Genomic DNA, 18,442 nt, shown 5'->3' with positions numbered 1-18,442 from the left:
TGGGACTTTTCGGCGTGTCCGATCAGTGCCACTGGGATGATTTATTTTTGTCACGCACGATGCCCGTCCTGTAACGACCTACTTTTTTTTTTTTTTAATTTTGAGTTGAATCTGATCAGCTCCCCTTCTGTGTTTTTCCTTTTCAGGTTGAGCGAGCCCTCGGGCTTCCTGACGGACGGTCCGATCAACTACAAGTACAAAACAAAGTGCACCTGGCTGATCGAGGGCTAGTGAGTAACTCAGATTCATGTTTACCAATGCGTCTGGGCGCAATGTATCCATTTTGAAAGCGCTTGGTCATAATTGACCGTGATTCAGAGAGATGCAGACATTACTGAACCTGCACCACCTCTTGAGTTGCCACGGCAACCGCCAAGAATTGCATTTATACTGTAGTGTACTTGCTGCAGTGCATTTACCTTTTTGCTCTGACATTGGCTAAAATATTCTGGCAATTCCAACTCTCATTCGGTAAGTAGACATCAATGTCAACATGCTAAATTTGCTTTGTTTTTGCTCTTTTGCTAACAGCCCGAATGCCGTGCTTCGCTTACGCTTCAATCACTTTGCTACGGAATGCAGCTGGGACCACATGTACATTTATGATGGAGACTCCGTATACGCTCCCCTGGTTGCCGTTTTCAGGTGAGCAGCTCCCAATCTATTTTGCTGTCCCATACCATCTGGCTATACCTGTACTCATAAAAATGCTCCAATATCAATATCATGACACCGATACTACAAAACAGTAGCTGACTTTGTGTTTTGGTTCACAGCGGCCTCATCGTACCGGAGGTGCGGGGGAACGAAACCGTTCCCGAAGTGGAGACGACCTCGGGCTATGCAATGCTGCACTTCTTCAGCGACGCGGCCTATAACTTGACTGGATTTGAAATATTTTACTCGTGAGCGCATCCCACGACCCGAACGAACGGTGTTTTATTGTCAATGCACAATTTACTTGACGCCGTAACGCTTCCATCCAGGATCAACTCGTGTCCCAGCAACTGCTCAGGCCACGGGAAATGCACGCCGGGCAATTCGGCGGCCAGCCGCGTATACTGCGAGTGCGACAAGTACTGGAAGGGGGAAGCCTGCGACATCCCGTACTGCCGCAACAACTGCGGCAGCCCCGACCGTGGCTACTGCGACCTCACCGGCGAGAAGCTTTGCGTTTGCAACGACAGCTGGCAAGGTGAGAACAGCGCAAGACGTGACGGAAGTAGGAACGTAACACGATGACTTTCTGAACCCTTCCCAGGCCCGGATTGCTCGCTCAGCGTGCCGTCCACCGAGTCGTTCTGGGTGTTGCCCAGCGTCAAGCCCTTCGGCACCTCTCTGGGCCGAGCTTCCCACAGGGCGGTGGTGCAGGACAAGGTCATGTGGGTGGTGGGCGGCTACACCTTTAACGCCACCTCCTTCCAGATGATCCTCAAGTAAGGCGTGCCTGAACACTCGGTTAATCTTCCAGTGTGCATCTTTTGCTAAGCATTTGATTTCCTCACAGCTACAACCTGGAGAGCGGCATTTGGAATACGGTGCCGGTCAACAACGGCCCCGTGCCCAGATACAGCCACTCGCTCGCATCCTACCAGGTAACCGCTAACGATCCAACTGGAGTCCGGCGTCACCTCACGCGTCTTCTCCCGCGCTCAGGAGGACATTTTCATGTTCGGCGGGAAACTGGAGTCGGGCTGGGCCAACGTGACGGACGAGCTGTGGGTGTTCAACATCCCCGCCCGAGCGTGGCAGCGCAAGTATCCCCTGGCGGGCTCGCCCGCTCAGGTGCACATGTACGCGGTGGAAGGTCACACGGCGCACTGCGTCGTCCTGGACAGCGGCGAGGCGGTCATGCTAGTCATCTTCGGCTACTCGCCCCTCTACAGCTACATCAGCAACGTCCAGGAGTATAATCTGAGTGAGTCATCCTGCTGACATTTTCAAAACAATCACGGCTACTGTCAGTAGAAATCAAAAAACTTTCCATTTGCATCCTACAGGGACCAACACTTGGATGGTGCCGGAGACCAAAGGTGCCATTCCGCAGGGCGGTTACGGCCACACCAGCACGTATTATCAAGCCAGCGGCAGCGTTTTTGTCCACGGAGGCTACAAGGCGCTGCCGGCCAGCAAGTTTGGCCTGGTGGACGACCTCTACCGCTACGACGTCAACACGCGCACCTGGTACGCTTTTTTTTTTTTTTGTCAAGCTCATCACTTTGGTCAAATCATCCTACGTGTCGATCTTGAACATTGCCGCCGCAGGTTCATCCTGCGAGAAAGCAACTCCCCCCGCTACCTCCACTCGGCCGTGCTCCTTAGCGGCACCCTGCTGGTCTTCGGCGGCAACACGCATAATGACACGTCGCTAAGCAACGGCGCCAAGTGCTTCTCGGCCGATTTCCTGGCGTATGACATCGGTAAAGTCCGCCGAGGCAATAGGATCGCTATATGATTGCTGTTTAGATGAAATTATTATTTTTTTAAATCTGAAATAATTGAGCCTAATCCTCCCTTCCATGTTGTTTCTTCTCAGCGTGCGACGAGTGGAGGACCCTGCCCAAGCCCAACCTGCACAGGGACGTCAACCGCTTCGGACACTCCGCAGTGGTCGGCAACGGGTGAGTCGCAAAACCTCCGGCGCGCTGCCGACGGCGGAAGGACACAACGCCCATCCCGACCTGACCCGACCCGTCTTTCCCTCGCCAGGTCCATGTACATATTCGGCGGCTTCTCCGGCGTCCTGCTCAATGACGTGCTGGTGTATCGGCCGCCCAGTTGCCGAGCTTTCCGCACAGAGGAGGGCTGCGCTCGGGCTGGCCCGGGTGTGCGCTGTATCTGGAGCAAAGGCCGCTGCCTGCCCTGGGAAGCCGGCATGAGCACGGGCAGCATCAGCCCTGCCCCTTTTTGTCCTGCAAAACCAGGTGGGGATCGAGTCCACACTTGAATTGTCAATCATGCAGGTCATATTTTTAATTATAGTCAATATAAATATCATAAGGAGTCAACTTCTACTAGTAATTTAAACTTGGCATATTTAACTTAAATAAATAACTAAAAATGTAATCACCCTCCCATCTCATTTCTTCAGCTACCGTGGACGAGCTCTGCTACCGCTTCTCGGACTGCACCAGCTGCACGGCAAACACCAACGGATGCCAGTGGTGTGACGATAAGAAGTGCATCTCAGCGCACACCAATTGTACACTTGTGAGTCCACCCACAGGGGGCGCCAGAGCGCCATTTTCTTTTGTCTAGGCTTCTCTTTACTCAAGAGTACCTTAACAAGGAGTTATAAATAAATAAAAGTGCCCCTCAGCTTTTTAAACTTTGGGTTTAACACCCCCGACCTCTTCTGTGTTCCTCACCTCAGAACGTGCAGAACTTCACCGCCTGCCCCGTGCGCAACGAGCGGGTGTGCAGCAAGCTGGCCAACTGCAAGAGCTGCTCGCTCAACCTCAACTGTCAGTGGGACCAGAGCCAGTCCGAGTGCCACGCCCTGCCCGGTAAGACAATGAGTTCAAAGCACGAGGAGTTGTGGTGGAAAGCTGACATTTTCCTTTTTTTTTTTTTTTTTTTTTTTTTTTTTGTCAGCACAACAATGCAGCGAGGGCTGGAGTCAAGTGGGCGAGGCCTGCCTGCGGATCAACTCCAGCCGCGAGAGCTACGACAACGCCAAGCACTACTGCAAGAATCTCCAGGGCAACATCGCCTCGCTCACCACCGCCAAGCAGGTGGACTTTGTTCTGGATGAGCTGAAGAAGCTACAGCGGCTGGACAAGGTAGGTACCGAGCGGTTGGAAAAAGCCTCGGCATTTCCCAGGACGCTTTTTCTATTCCACACTTCCAGCATGCCCAGTCTGGATGATCAATTAAACAGAGAGACAGTATCCCAGATAAATACTCATAAATCTGTTTTTGTCCTTAGGGAAAAGTTGTACAAATTCTCTTGATTAATGCTCCCCCTATCACATCCCCGTTCTGATTTCAACTCGGTTCTGCTTGTCGCAAGTCCTCGGGATATTGTTTGTTGTCAGTCCGCAAGCCTGCCCCCCCCCCCCCCCCCCCTGCCCCTCCACTTTTACATTTGAGATTCAAGCCCGGAAGGCAAGTGAAGAAATCATCTGTGAAATTATTTCTCCTGCCTGTTTTTTTTTATTTATTATTTTTTTTTTTTTTATGACATTCTCAGTCCTCTGAATGAATGTATTTTTAAGCGATGCAACAGAGCAGCGCAGTCACGGCGGTTATCCGCCTTCTAAATATCGTCGGGCGGGTGGAGGCGTTGAGGTGTTAAATATCCGCTGTGTCCCTCAGCGCTTGTCGCCCTGGGTGGGCCTGAGGAAGATCAACGTGTCGTACTGGGGCTGGGAGGACATGTCACCTTTCACCAACAGCAGCCTGCGCTGGCTGCCCGGCGAGCCCAGCGACTCTGGTTTCTGCGCCTACCTGGAGGAACCGCAGGTGTCGGGCCTCAGGGCCAACCCGTGCACCGCCACGGCGCACGGCCTCATTTGCGAAAAAGCCACTGGTGAGTATCATCGACTCAAAAATCCCAGAATTTGTTGGCGAATCGCTAATTGTTCCAACAATTTTGATCGATGAATCGTTTTGAGTCGCATCAACAAGTACTGCGAAATAAATGCATTTGGGCAAATTTTGTGTCTTGCAGGAAACCCCAATCAGAGCTCCCGCCTCCCCTGTAAGAAGCCGTGCTCTCTGCACACCACCTGCGCCAACTGCACCAGCCAGGCCATGGAGTGCATGTGGTGCAGCAGCGCCAAGCGCTGCGTGGACTCCACCGCCTATGTCATCTCCTTCCCTTACGGCCAGTGTCTGGAGTGGCAGACGGGAGAGTGCCTGGGTAAGCGCCGCATCCCAAAAAACAAAATAGTAGTTCCGCAGGGCTCAATTCCCAGCTCCTGTAAATATACACCATTGTGGATTTTGTTGTTTGCCACTCAGTGCTCAAGACAGCGGACAAGAAAAAGCAAACTAACTCCAGCGTTAGTGTTTTGTGATTGGATTTGAGAGGTGTTTTGGGGCCGTTGTTATGCCCAATTAGTCGCGTGCAGCATCCCTCTCGCCGTTTTGATTTCCCTCGTGGCCGCTGAGCCGCAAATTGACTCTGTGCCGTTTGCGGCCTTTGAGAAGTTTATTAAAGGCCGTGAGGAGAAGGTAATGGAAGTTAAATTGACATGCAGTCGAGAATGGTACAATACAGAGGATCCTCTCGCGTGTAGCCGAATCTCGGGCAGGCATTGTAAAAAGTCAAAGCAAAAGACGAGACGATTGTACGTCTCAGCCATAAAAGATTTCATTTTTTTGCAACCTTGTCAAACTTGCCGTCCAATTTATGCAGCGACTCCGAGCACAGGATTCACTTGCTTGCCAGAATTGATTTACCTGTCAAAATCCATGCTGAGGTTGCGCGTGGTTGTGTTTCTTATTGATTCCGGCATGCTTTATGTGTAAGTGTGTGTGTGTGTGTGTGTGCGTTTTGGATTTAAAAAAAACCAAAAAAAAAAACTCTTCATCCGTCGCGCTTAGACAGCCTCGTCCCTGCGCCGTCTGCCACTTAAAGCCCTCCACTCGCTCGTCACAACACAATTAAATGGCCATGTGTTGTCATGGCGACACATCCATTAGCAGACTAGTTGGAGATTTGTTTGACATGAAGAGACATTAAAAGAAAAGAACACACAAAAAAAAAAGCACTCAGTCAATGTCTACCTCTTGAAGATGGCGGCGACATTTGTGCTTTTTCGTCTGGCGGCCAAAGTGGCAACCGCTCGACTCGTCCAGCGATGAAACGTCCGACAAAGCAAAACTGGATCGAAGCCTTTTCCAGCTCAGGCTGAAGGTGCTACTTGAACGCCTTTTTTTTTTTTTTTAATTCCCCCCCCCTCATCGTTAAAAACCAAAAGACTTCTCCTTGTATCTGCTCTCACATCTGTTGTTCTGACAGCTTAACAGATAACGCGTTAATGCCCCGCCGTCCGGCACTTGAAAGCACCTTAATCTATACAAGGCTGAGAAATCCCACAGAATGAAATCCTCTCACACTGCAGCCCCAATTCTCAATGCAGATGTTGGCGTCAAGGTGACCTGCTAAACGTTTAGCAGGAATCCTTTTTTGGAATGCAGCCGGCGGGTTCAAACGTCTTTTTGTTCCTCAGCCCAGAACTGCTCGGGTCTGCGGACGTGCGGCCAGTGCCTGGAGCAGCCCGAGTGCGGCTGGTGCGCCGACCCCAGCAGCACGGGCAAGGGCCTGTGCACGGAGGGCTCGTACCGGGGCCCCATAAAGAGGCCCGCCAAGCTGGGCCAGTCCCACGACATGAGCCTGGAGCCCGCCGTCTGCCCCAAGGACAAAGGCTACGAGTGGTCCTTCATTCACTGCCCCGGTGAGGAACCCGCTTCCCGTCGGGCTGGCGTATCGACTCTCTGGCGCTCTTTGATCGGGTGTCTGGTTTCGGCACACGCGCGGGGAAGCGATCCCTCCCTGCGGATTCCCGCAACCCTACACTTTGTCATGTCAAAAAGCAAAATATTGAATGGAGTCCATCTTTTAACACGTAGCGTGTCAGTGCAACGGCCACAGCACGTGCACCAACGGCAGCGTGTGCGAGCAGTGCCGCAACCTGACCACCGGCGTTCACTGTCAGAGCTGCATGGTCGGTTACCACGGCGACCCTACCAACGGCGGCAAATGCCAAGGTGAGTCTGACTGGCGACGCTCATGGGGTAGTTTATAATTGAGTTGATTATTGTTGTCGATGTGTAGCTCTCATCTCCTCTTTTCCGTATTCTCCCCATCCAGCCTGCAAGTGCAACGGCCATGCGAATATGTGCCAGGTGCTAACTGGCAAGTGCTTCTGCACCACCAAGGGCATCAAAGGGGACCAGTGCCAGCTGTGAGTAACACTTGCTTACCAACACAATCATATCTCAGCTCAATTGCTGTCCCAAAAATCATTCAGCTACTGGAAACATCACGAAAGGGGAAACAGGAGTTCAGAACATTCCGAATTTTTCATCCCCAGTTATTAATGACGCCACATTTTTGTTTGAAAGTTTGCAATTTGCAAATCTGCCCTGCAGGTTTTTCTTTTAATGAAATCAGACGGCGTGATGAATAGAGGCACATCAAAACAAATCACAAAATGGAGGTCGGCGACTTTTTTTTTTTAACCCCAACTTTCAAACGTAACTGTCGGCTGCTCGCGTTCCGGCGACTCATTATTGGCGTCAAGGAGAAGTCAGAAGGAGGACACTCCAGATAAGCATCTACACATTAGGGGGGAATTAATGGGATTTGGATAACATTAAGGCCCACTGACTTTCACTCACCTTTTCCTCCTAATTGCATCACCAAAGTTGAAAGCGACAAGAGCACCACTCGTATTGGAAGCGGAACCTCTCGGCTTCATTTGCATCTCATTGTTACTCATGACTTTTTTTTTTTTATGGCTCAGTCATAAGCGGTGATGGTCTGACCTTAAGAGATCAGCTGCCCTTCCAGGTTGGATTCTTCTTTTTTTTTTTTCTTAGTGCTTGAAAAGCGAAAACAGGAGTGTGGTGTTGATCAGAAAGTGCACCTCCAGCATGATTACTGCTGACGGGGTCAATTCTCCCTCAAGGTGTGGGAGGACCATCCCCACTTAGCCGTCCGCTTTCCAACTTGTAAGCAAAATGGATGCCGAGGGCTTTTTAATGGCTCATGCAAATTCATACAATGTGATCAAATTCGGCCTGTTTTGAGAAAATCTGCAAAAAAAAAATGCAGACTCGGCCGTTTGCAAAGTGTCGGAGAGTCATTCGATTCATTTTGCGGATTTAAACGATTCGCTCCATGGCGTGTTTTTTTTTTTTTTTTTAATATTCTATTGGAACAAAATACAAGCAAGCCATAAATGAACTTAAAAATGTCCCTTCCGTGTTGTAGCAGGTGGCTAACAATTGCTACAAATAACCAAGCAGACCAGACACCAGCAGGCCAATCGGGAGCCATATAGCGGCGGGCGGGTGGTATCTGCCCACCTACCAGATTTGGGACGCTTCCTCCTGCCCATTACTGATTATCAAATTAAAATTAAGCCAGGAACAGAGAACACACAGATGCCCTCCGCCTTCCCTTCCCAACTCGCAGTCCCATTTCTGCCCAATCCGATTAAGGCGCTGATTATCAAGCAGCGTTATTTGGTAGCAAAGTGTTGCGAAGGTATCTAATCTTGAAAATCAAAATGCATTTTCACCTTCAAGCATTAGCACGCTCAAGTAATTACCCGTTTCCACTCTAATCAAATTGCTATATTGATTAATCGTTTTCTTGGTGTGCTGTTTGGTGATGTCATTGCCGGTATCTCATTACCTGTAATCAGTGCGCGCCCCCCCCCCCCTCCCTGTGCACCAGCCGCCCTTGTCAGCTTCTTCTCAGAAGTGGCCCTTGAACAAAGACCCCCCGCTGCAAAATGAGTCTGTATCTTTTCGCACGCGTGTTCACGCATGCATGCACCGAACGCCATTAGGGGCCTCGTCGTAATGGACGCCCTAACGAAGTGAGGGTACATTAGCGCGGGATGGAATTGTTTTTGTAAACAATAGATGCCGCCATGAGTACAAAAAAAAAAGTGGCGTTTTCATGTGCCTTCAGCTCGGATATGCGGTGATTAAATTAAGATACAAGGTAACGACGGAGCGCGTGCGCGTTCGTGCAGATGGAGATGAAATTAAGATGAGTTGCGCAATACACGGGCACATATTTTTCCGTCGCACAAAAGCGCGTGGCGGCGTCTTTTTTTTCCTTTGCCTTTTAAACAGCCAGCCAGACGCTTGCTTGACCTTTTAGTAGCTTCGCCGCTTGGATATGATGTCAAAGTGATACTCGATCATGTCACTTAATACTCTGAAAGCATGCATTTAGTTCCACGCCGTGCATCCGTTTCAATCTATTTGTCATTTGCCCGCTAAAAGCTACCGACAAGCAAGGGGGGGGGGCGGCATAACAAATTAAAAGCCGCTTGTGTTTACAAAGTCAAACTCAAATCTTAACCAGTTACAATTTCGTGAATGTCGACTAGCTATATTACCAAGTTGTTGGTACGCTCGCTGGAAATACGAGCGACGCATAAAGCGCACGTTGCCCTTAATGCTTCATAAGTGCCACCTTTGTGGTAGTAATAGAGCGTCGCCTTTGCGGCTCAGCGGGCCGCCCTCCCGCACACAATCTCCTCTGACACTTTGATTGCGCCTTATCGTCCCAAGCGCGCATAAAATACAAGCTCCGTGACACCGACGCGCGGCCTTAATGGAGATTCGCAAGCTCCAACGCTCCCTTAGCACATTGCGGCGCACGTGAATGCTATGTAATAATAATAATCATAATAATAAGCCATCTAGCAGGTCAAAATGTCGTTATGTCACGGCCATGACTTCCGAATGTACTGTGGAGCATTAAATGAATCAAAAGCTTGTATAGATGGAAGGAGCCATGCGTAGGTGGGGGTGAGGAGGGAGCAGGTAGAGCAACGCATCCTAATGAGGCCCGCCATATGTTCCCGCTCATAATTGAGGCTCTGCATCTCCATCAGTGATCGTCCGTCTATTTGTTTTCTCTCACGCTCGTCCTTGGTTTCGGGACAAGCCAACCGATTCGTTCAAACTTCCAATATAAAAGACAACGATTCGGTTGAATCGAATTAGGTTTCGCTCAAATCCAGATGTGATCCGATTCTCCCGATACAGTACGATTCGTGAAAGAAAAGATTCGGTTGAATCAAATTATGATTCGATTCTCTTGAACGTGAATACAGGGTTAGACTTAACATACGATTCGGTTCATTCTGACAAATGACTCAGTTGAGAACGTCCAAAATAGAGTTTGCTTGCAGTGATTCTTCTCTTCCTTTCCTGAACAGCAAAAAAAGGCCGGCTGGTGATTCAAACGATCTGACATTCTCTCCCTGATAGCAATCAAAGCTCACAAGTACTGCTGTCATCGCTCGCGTCCTCACAGACAGACTAAAGGCCGGACGCTGTTTAGTCATGCCGCTTTCCATCTTTGTCGTTCAGATGGTGTGTGCGTCTGTTTTGTCGCGAGATGCCGGCGGGGCTCGGAAACCACAACGTCTGTCAAATGACAACAATGGCTCGGAGGCAAACGCCAGCCAGTCCAGCAACTCTTTATTTTCCCCCCCCTCACAGCCCATTTTAATTTTAGCCCCTCGAGTTAGGACCCTCATTAGTGGCGTTGGTCGATTAATTGGCTCCGGCTTTACAGTCATTTCACGCAGGCCACATGTTAATTGCACGCTTATTGTGTTTCCAGAATGCTCTGCAGAAGTGCATCCAGAGATATTTTTGTTTCAGCTCGAGAAGGCCAATTTATTTGCCGGAGAATGATTGTCCGACGCTCTCGACCGAGACTTTTGAGTTTAGAATTTCTGTCGCTATCTTTTCACTTTTGAATTTATTTAAGAGCTAACCGCTTAAGTTTTGTATGACTCAACTTTTTTTTTTTTTTTTTGAGCCGAGTCCAAAATGGTAGATGAAAGTCGGTTTTGCTCGGAGCCCCGCAAAGATGTTTGCCGCCTGCTTGCGCTTATCAAATAGCAACATCCGAGTTTTCGCATGATGCAAAACAACGTTCGTGTCGCCGTTGGCGACTTGCATCTCCAAAATATAATCATTTACATATTGTGCAATTTCGTTGAAAAAAAAAAAAAAAACACCCGGATTTACACATGGCGGATTATTTTTCCGTTCAGTAGGATTTCTTGTCACCGTGTCACAAGTGCTCTGCAATCATCTGGCTCTTCTTTCTTCTGTGCAGGTGTGACTCAGAAAACCGTTACCTTGGCAATCCACTCAGGGGAACCTGTTACTGTGAGTACATTGCCACCGCATTCACACGCACTACTTGATTATTCCCAGCCGCGCCGTCTTGGATCTTTCCGCCGTCTTTACTTGAAGCCCGGCCGGCGGCAGATGGGGCGTCTTAGCGCTTTGCCACCCGCCGCGCTTGCTCGCTGACAGAATGACTTGCCGTGAAAATGTCAAGCGCATCACGAGGAGTGAGCGATCTGAGCTAATCAAGGGGAGGGGAGGGGAGGGGGGGCACTCAGTCGCCCACTTACTTCTTCGCTCGTTTTCGAGCCGACGTGTCACACTGGATTACATCACGGGCCACATTCTTGTTATGCCCTTAGAGGATGACTCATCACATTGAAAGCGCATATGTAAGACTTTTAGTGATTTGCCTAAAAGCGACCTCGGTGGCCTTGCAGGGTGAGCAAAACCATTCAAAAGAGTACAAATAAAAGAAGCCCTAAAACAGAGCCCTGTGGAACACCATAGAACAATGGACTCGGGAAAACAAAAGGTGACCCAGATGGTGTCACTTTGTACGTTAATGTGCTCGAGCCACTGCCCTTCACGGTGCATCTTATATAAATATACACCCCCCCCCCACTCTCGCGTCACACTCTTTAGACAACAGAGCTTCAGCCAAGCTTTTGTCCCCTTTTGAAATGCCATCGCGTGACGCCAAGCTCAATGAGAAGAAGAGAAGTTCAAGCCCCGGGCCTGTATTAACCTCGGCGCATCATCGACACTTTGTCCCGACCTCTCTGTTACCGACGGAACACGCTGAGGCGACACTGGAACGCAAGATGCCATTGTGTTTGTCTCGTTTTTTGCACACGTAAATCAAATCATTCACATATTTACTCAAGACTGAACTTGTGTGCTGGTGTAAATTGGACATGATCGTAAAAAAAAAAAATTTGCATTCATGTAGCAAATGATGACAAAATTCTGTCAGTATTTATTAATCATTGTTGAGTTTTGGAGCCTGCTGTTAATTATTTTTTTTTTTTGCTCTTGATGAGAAAATTGGACACCCTGATTGCATCGCACGATTACAATCAAGTTTTGATTTCACTTCATGTTCATCAGTCAGACTCCTGCTCGGACCATTTTTGGGATATTTTCAGTTTTGCAAATAAATTTCTCTTCATAGAGGTGGCGCCACGAAGCGTTTAACAACACGTCTTGGTCATTTCTCCAACAGACAATCTACTCATCGACTACCACTTCACCTTCAGTCTCATCCAAGAAGACGATAACCACTACACGGCCATCAACTTCATGGCCTCGCCCGAGCAGGTAACTCAAAGCGAGTCGACAAGTGACTCAGTCCTATTTGCCCGCCCCCGATGTAATTTGCCGTTGCCACTCAATAATTTTAACGCCATCCATGACGACTCGGTGACTCGCAGCTCCAAATGTATTCTCGGCTTATCGAGAACACGACGGGATTCATGTTCCCTTTTATGCCTGATTTCTCCTCCACTTTTGTTTCTCATCCAAAGGCCAACAAGAACTTGGAAATGTTCATTAATGCCTCCAACAACTTCAACCTCAATGTCACTTGGTCCGTGGGATCGACAGGTATTTACTTTAAATGGGAGAAATGAATCGAACGCGTTTCCCGCTCAAAACTTTGCCCATCAAGCAACGTTTGAATTCAACACAGACGTTAGCCGCTTGGGTGATAATACCTTGAGAATAATAAAACACTCTCTTAATTTTAACGGCCATAAAGGAAGGGGGTAGTAAATGTCAGTGGCACCGATGCATCTCATTTTTTAATATTAACTGCCATACAAATATAAAACCAAATTAACCGTGGTTTACATGTCAATGTAAAACATTTGCGGTCAGGAACTAGCCAGAGAAGGCAAGGCATCTTTATTTGACTTGCGCATTTCCGACACAATGTGCTTTTAAAAGTGCCGTTTGAAAAAATACAAACGTTCCAGCATAGCGCCAACTACTGCTGAGGAGGAATTAGCAGATTTTTATTGTCGTTACCTAAAGTATCGGCGCGTCTGGCATCAGCAGCTTCTGCGAGTACCCGATAGCTTAAATTAAAGCTGAGAAAAATGTGCTGCGTTTTTTTGTGAGACGTCTAGCGGATATTGCGGGACACTGGCGTAAAGACGAGCAAGGACACTACAGACGTCCAGCTCTGGTGTGTTTATCTCCTGCCCTTCCTTCCTCCTCCACCCGAGCCCGCCCGGCGCCACCTTCTCTCTCTCCACCTGACCACCGCAAAAAAAAAAAAAAACGTCCTCTGCAGCCACCTTCACCTTTTTCAGCCTGCTGTTATTAATATTTGAAGTTAGGTGCCCCCCCCCATTCACTCCTTCACCAAATATATTTTGTCTGCGAAGTCACGGCCGATCCTCTCCACAATTGACAAGAGCCTCGAGCGCCTTTGGGCGGCGCAGGAGGGCGATTTCAATTAAGATAAACACAACGCACGTCGCCGCACTCAAGCTGTGATTTTTGCCTTCTTTTATTTCCCGCCGGCGGGTTGGAATGTCAACCCGACGACTCGAGGCCGTTGACACTGACCGGCGTGGCTACCAAATGACAATTCAATAGATGTCAAGTGGATTCTTTTAATCCACTTCAGATTCTGATGAATTATTAAATTGCTCACATTTGTTTCCTTTGCTACTCTGGGAAGACAAAAGATGTCTGAAATGTCTAATTGTGCACTCTCGGGGCCCACAGCCGGCACCATCTCGGGCGAGGAGGTGCCCATTGTGTCCAAGAACAACATCAAGGAATACGGCGACAGCTTCTCCTGTGAAAAGTTTACCTTCAGGACCAACCCCAACATCACCTTTTATGTCTACGTCAGTAACTTTTCGTGGCCTGTCAAGATTCAGGTAAGGGCTTTTTTTTTTTTTTTTTTCTTTTTCTTGCTTAGCGACCTTGGAGCAATCCAATTTGTGCAGATAAAACGTTTATGCTGCGCTAGCCTTTGGTACAAATCCTGTTGTAATGAAGTGAAGTTGAACACAACCGCTCATTTTTGTGTGTTTTTTTTGGCAGATCGAAATAGTTTTCCGACATGCGTAATTAAATATCGCAAAGTTTCTTTTTGCAAATTATTTAGTCTCCTGTTGTATTGATTGTCGCCGCCCTCTCTGTTGCCGAGTAGATTGTTGGACCTCAACGGGGTCACCTCATCCATCGAGGTGTTCCAATAATAGTTTTCTATTAAATTCCCTGGCAAACAACGGCTTATTTATGGAGCGGCCCGAGTTGTTAAAGCCGCTGGGAGAATCGGAGAAGGTCTCTCTTTTCCTTGCACAAAATCAAATCCAATTCAAAGCCTTCCAAAGGGCCAAATCTGCTAATGGATTTGAAAAAAGCGGAACTAGGTATTCTGCAGAGCCAGTGGAATTGTTGCGAGAGGGCTCGATTCCACTTTTTTTTTTCCTCAAACAATTGCATTGATCCGTCTTGAAAGCGAATTAACCCCAAACGTATGACTTTGACCCTCATCCAGACCATCTGGACCAGTTATTAGAAAGTCAACGCATTTTAGCCGTGTCGCAGCGCATCTCGACTCGCTCCATTTTTTATTTTTTTTATTTTTTTTTGCATTCATTTCTTTTTTCCGGTTTTTTTTTTAAGGTCATCAAGTTGAACTCAACAATCGTCACCTAAATGCTTTTATTTTCCTCGTGACTCGGCAAATGATTCTCTTCACGCAACTGTTGCGCAATATTGCCCCCGAGGCATCAGGCCGCTGTTGTCGTTTTCGGGGCACGTCTGCGCTAGATAATCATGTGTCACCATGATGTGGCCTGTCACACAGCCGCCATTGTCACCCTTCCCAAAAATGAATAATAACAATTATGAACTCCAACAGCAAATATTCTGCTCCTAACCCTTTTATGTTTTTTGCCCCACCAGATTTCCTTTTCCCAACACAACAGCATCATGGACCTGGTGCAGTTCTTTGTGACCTTTTTCAGGTGAGTCTCATATTTTGGATTGGTGTTATCTGCCCGAGAAGCCATGCTCGTCTTTATTTGCTTAGTTAATCTCATAGATTTTTTTTTTTTCCCCTCCACCTGTTTAACAGTCAACTGAATGCACCTCACGAACGTCTTGTCTCACCCGGGCAGTAAATTTAAACGAATTGACAGTAATGGTTTCATGAGGTCTTTAGTGCTTTAAAACGCTCATAAATCACAACTCATTTCTAGCTAAAAAAATAAAAATATATCTTTTCCGCGGCTGCATTAAGGTTAAGCATGAATGTGTAAGGTGAGCTTGTTGTGTGACGGACTCGCATATTATGTACGTGGCTGTCAGGCCGCCGTCGCCCGAGGCGCCTGTCCATCACCCGCTAAGCTGCTAGCCAGATATCGGACGCGTCCGCCGGCTCCAATTACAACTCGACTCGGGCGTTCTGGCAAAAAAAACTTGCCAAAGAGATATATTCACTCCCATATGGAAGAAAGAGTTTGTTTGCAATTTGTATTAATGGATGCAAAATACTTTTGGTCTATTTATAGCAAAAATAGGATACAAATATTCTTGCGCTTTTTGATTTTGAATTGCTGTCACTTGTCTTTTGTTACTGAAAAGAAAGATTGTTTTGTTTGCAGTTTGTGTTTGTTCTCGATCCCTCACCATATTTGAATATCATAGGTGCTTATCTTCAAAGTTGCGCAAAGGCCATGTTGATACCGTATTTTTTTATTTTTTATTTTTTTTCTTCAAGAGAGCGAAAGCATTCCCACGATGCAAAACGTGACGACACGCAGTTTGATGTTTCCCGTCGCTTCCAGCGGATTTCACCTTTTCTCTTCACCCCGCTTGCTCGTCGTCCTTGCCAGGGCGATCACGTTTCATCGCCCGTCGCCGGTTCTCACGGTCACGCCCATCCCGGCCGTATATCTCCCAGATTGCCCGCTCGGCTTACAATATCAACCGCGAGTTCATCGGGTCCGTATCGGTAATGCGTCCGAGCTGAAAGCAGATGACGGCCCCCGAAGACGAGGGCTTGTTGCTCGAATTACAGGAAGTAGATTATCTTTGTCCCCGTAGACTCACATTGCCATGTAACTCGGACATTAGTGTCGACACATGATTTAGAGACTCACCAATTACCTTCTTATCGAGGACTATCATAGACATGGGGCGGAACATCCCAGATGAACTCGCTGATTCAGCAATTATGCTTCGATCAATATGCAGCGAGGAAAACATTGCGAGTGAACTTTTTCAACGGTAACGTTTTTGTCTCCTTGTAGTTGTTTCCTGTCGCTTCTGCTGGTGGCAGCCGTGGTGTGGAAAATCAAGCAGACCTGCTGGGCGTCGCGGCGCCGAGAAGTAAGTGCCCTCCAAATTCAACCAGGACTAATTTGACAAGGATTGACATTGATCATCGGCAAGCGCCGCTAATTGATCCATGAATATAAATCCTAACTGAGAATCGTGCCAGTCTAAAGAATTAAAGTGGGGGGGAAAATAATGATTGCGCGCAGATGGGCCGCTGTCATTAAAATGCTGCTCACTTTTTTTGGGACCTCGGTCGGTGTCGGTCACTGCCCTTCAGCTCCCGTATCAAAATAAACAGTTCAGCAGAATCAAAGTTCAGCTATTATGGATGCCATGAGATTTTTCTTTTCGCCTCGTTTGCGTAATTTGCATGGAGGTCACGTGATGGGTGGACAAAGGTAAGAAGCGACAAGAGCTGTAAATGCCACAGAGCAGGACGTCGGCGCTGACCCGGTTGGTGGGGGCGCTGACATTTCGCTTCACGAGACGGCGGCATACGGTCAAAGATGTTTTACACCCCACGTGTTTGGAGCCAGTGTCGAAATTTGTGTTCAAGGCCCACTTTTTTATCTTCTGGCATGTCAAAGAAAAAAGCTTAGAGTAAATATCCAAGTACTAAAATGCGAGGTCAAATGATGACACTGAATTTTCCCCAGAATTAGCTTTTATTTCTCTGTATTTCATTTTCTTTTTTGTTTTAATTTGTTAAAAAAAAAACTTTTAGTATTTAATTTGTTTTAATTTTTTTAAATGGCCTACATAAAAACAAAACAGACTTTGATGTCAAATCTGCACACTTTGCTGCATTCAAATAAATATTTTTATATTTGCATTTTTGTACTTCAATACGCAAGCCGGTCGGTCGTCTTTGCGACTGTATTTTGCAAGGCTGCAGTTTGAAAATGCAAAAGTGCTTCCACAAGTACGTGCAAGTGTCAATTATGCAAATGTGTACTTTGTACGCACTTAGTTTGAATGGAGCCCGCTGGATGGGATAATGAGCTTTTATACTTTGCGCCCGTGTGACTTTTTGACCACGTTGATTCTCTCTCCACTGGAAAGACAGCTCCCCTCCAAGAGCTCAATCAACACCTCATGCATCGTTTTAATACGATTACCCTTTGCTTACACAAGAAGCTTTGCTAATTCCTCAACTTAGAAAAATGACTTGCGGGCTCAAGGATTTGAAATGGACTCATTTCCTCTCAAGACACCCGATAAGAATTTCACTCTTTTGGTTCTTACCTGAAAGCAAAGAATTCTCAAGATACGTCTTATCGCTGTGGAATGTGAGCACCACTTGAATTTTTTTTTTTTTTTCCAGTCGTGCTTGCCCAATTTTTTCCCCAAACGGACATACGCCGGCATTGTGAGCCTGCGGGAGCCCAAAGTGACCCGCTAAAGGCTCCGAGGCGGGTCGTCGTGTTTTCCTGAAAGGAGGGCACGGCCGTTCTTGGGCAGGCCAGATAATTCCCGCGCTCACTGGCCAAATGAATCAAATTGCATATTAATGCGGCGCGTGCGCTGGCTTATCGCGCCAATGAAAGACTCCAGCTTGTGTTCTCCACAAAATCGCTCGTTAATTGCTTTTAGCCATTCGGTTGTGGCCTTTTGTCGTCGACTTAAGTTATTCATTTCTGGAATCTCGTCTGATTGTATTGCCCCGAGTGCGTTTTACGGCGTCGCCCGACGACTTTGCTTCCCCTCTCGGCTGCTTTGTGGCTTTAAATGAACCCCGCGACGTGATAAATAACATTGTGGCTATCTGACATTTAGGATGGATGATTTTGGATTTGAAGCTTTGGTGTTGGAAATTACAACAACAAGAAGGACACAAAAAGAAAACAACATTGGTCCAAAAGGCCCGCCCGCATTCAGCGACATCTGGCTTTATCTCCAGGAGAAGGGCAAATTTCCTCATTGTTGACCTTCGGCTGAGCCCCGCCGGCTTTTATTTCTAGATACGATGTGGCTAGAAGATGTTTGGGTGCCGAGATGCGCAACAATGCAGCGGCTTAAACTTTCAACACATGGGAGGAAAATCAATCTCACCTACCAGATGACCTTTGACCCCATATTCTTTACTTTTTGATAAACTCTTCACACAGATAATTTTGTTGCATGCCTTTTTTTTTTTTTTGCTGTTCTTTATTTGCATTTTTTTTTCTCCCTTCTAGCAACTCATGAGGGAGCGTCAACAAATGGCCAGTCGTCCTTTCGCTTCGGCTGCCGTCATGCTGGACGCCAGAGGAGGCGACCAAACGGAGATGCTGCCACCCATGGCCGACGT

General features: G+C 47.6%; 1 protein-coding gene across 4 annotated transcripts in view; it reads left to right on the top strand.

The window, feature by feature from the left end:
- atrnl1b (attractin-like 1b) overlaps positions 1 to 18,442 on the top strand; it is a 34,398-nt gene that overhangs the window by 12,759 nt on the left and 3,197 nt on the right. For all 4 annotated transcript variants that reach the window (XM_085904143.1, XM_085904144.1, XM_085904145.1 and 1 more), the window contains 26 exons: positions 147 to 230; positions 532 to 645; positions 777 to 905; positions 987 to 1,195; positions 1,262 to 1,436; positions 1,508 to 1,595; positions 1,657 to 1,918; positions 2,001 to 2,184; positions 2,266 to 2,420; positions 2,537 to 2,621; positions 2,710 to 2,924; positions 3,092 to 3,210; positions 3,374 to 3,506; positions 3,595 to 3,782; positions 4,318 to 4,531; positions 4,673 to 4,864; positions 6,180 to 6,404; positions 6,580 to 6,717; positions 6,821 to 6,914; positions 10,832 to 10,884; positions 12,071 to 12,165; positions 12,372 to 12,450; positions 13,582 to 13,739; positions 14,776 to 14,837; positions 16,125 to 16,203; positions 18,330 to 18,440. In XM_085904143.1, the coding sequence (XP_085760269.1) occupies positions 147 to 230; positions 532 to 645; positions 777 to 905; positions 987 to 1,195; positions 1,262 to 1,436; positions 1,508 to 1,595; positions 1,657 to 1,918; positions 2,001 to 2,184; positions 2,266 to 2,420; positions 2,537 to 2,621; positions 2,710 to 2,924; positions 3,092 to 3,210; positions 3,374 to 3,506; positions 3,595 to 3,782; positions 4,318 to 4,531; positions 4,673 to 4,864; positions 6,180 to 6,404; positions 6,580 to 6,717; positions 6,821 to 6,914; positions 10,832 to 10,884; positions 12,071 to 12,165; positions 12,372 to 12,450; positions 13,582 to 13,739; positions 14,776 to 14,837; positions 16,125 to 16,203; positions 18,330 to 18,440 (3,640 nt within the window). The remainder of the gene's footprint in view (positions 1 to 146; positions 231 to 531; positions 646 to 776; positions 906 to 986; positions 1,196 to 1,261; positions 1,437 to 1,507; positions 1,596 to 1,656; positions 1,919 to 2,000; positions 2,185 to 2,265; positions 2,421 to 2,536; positions 2,622 to 2,709; positions 2,925 to 3,091; positions 3,211 to 3,373; positions 3,507 to 3,594; positions 3,783 to 4,317; positions 4,532 to 4,672; positions 4,865 to 6,179; positions 6,405 to 6,579; positions 6,718 to 6,820; positions 6,915 to 10,831; positions 10,885 to 12,070; positions 12,166 to 12,371; positions 12,451 to 13,581; positions 13,740 to 14,775; positions 14,838 to 16,124; positions 16,204 to 18,329; positions 18,441 to 18,442) is intronic.

The sequence above is a fragment of the Syngnathus leptorhynchus genome, chromosome 22 (genome assembly GCF_054491065.1).
Source record: "Syngnathus leptorhynchus isolate UIUO chromosome 22, UIUO_Slep, whole genome shotgun sequence".
NCBI classification, from domain to species: Eukaryota; Metazoa; Chordata; class Actinopteri; order Syngnathiformes; family Syngnathidae; genus Syngnathus; species Syngnathus leptorhynchus.
Note: the sequence above shows the minus strand (reverse complement) of the source record. Positions and strands in the feature narration are given on the sequence as shown.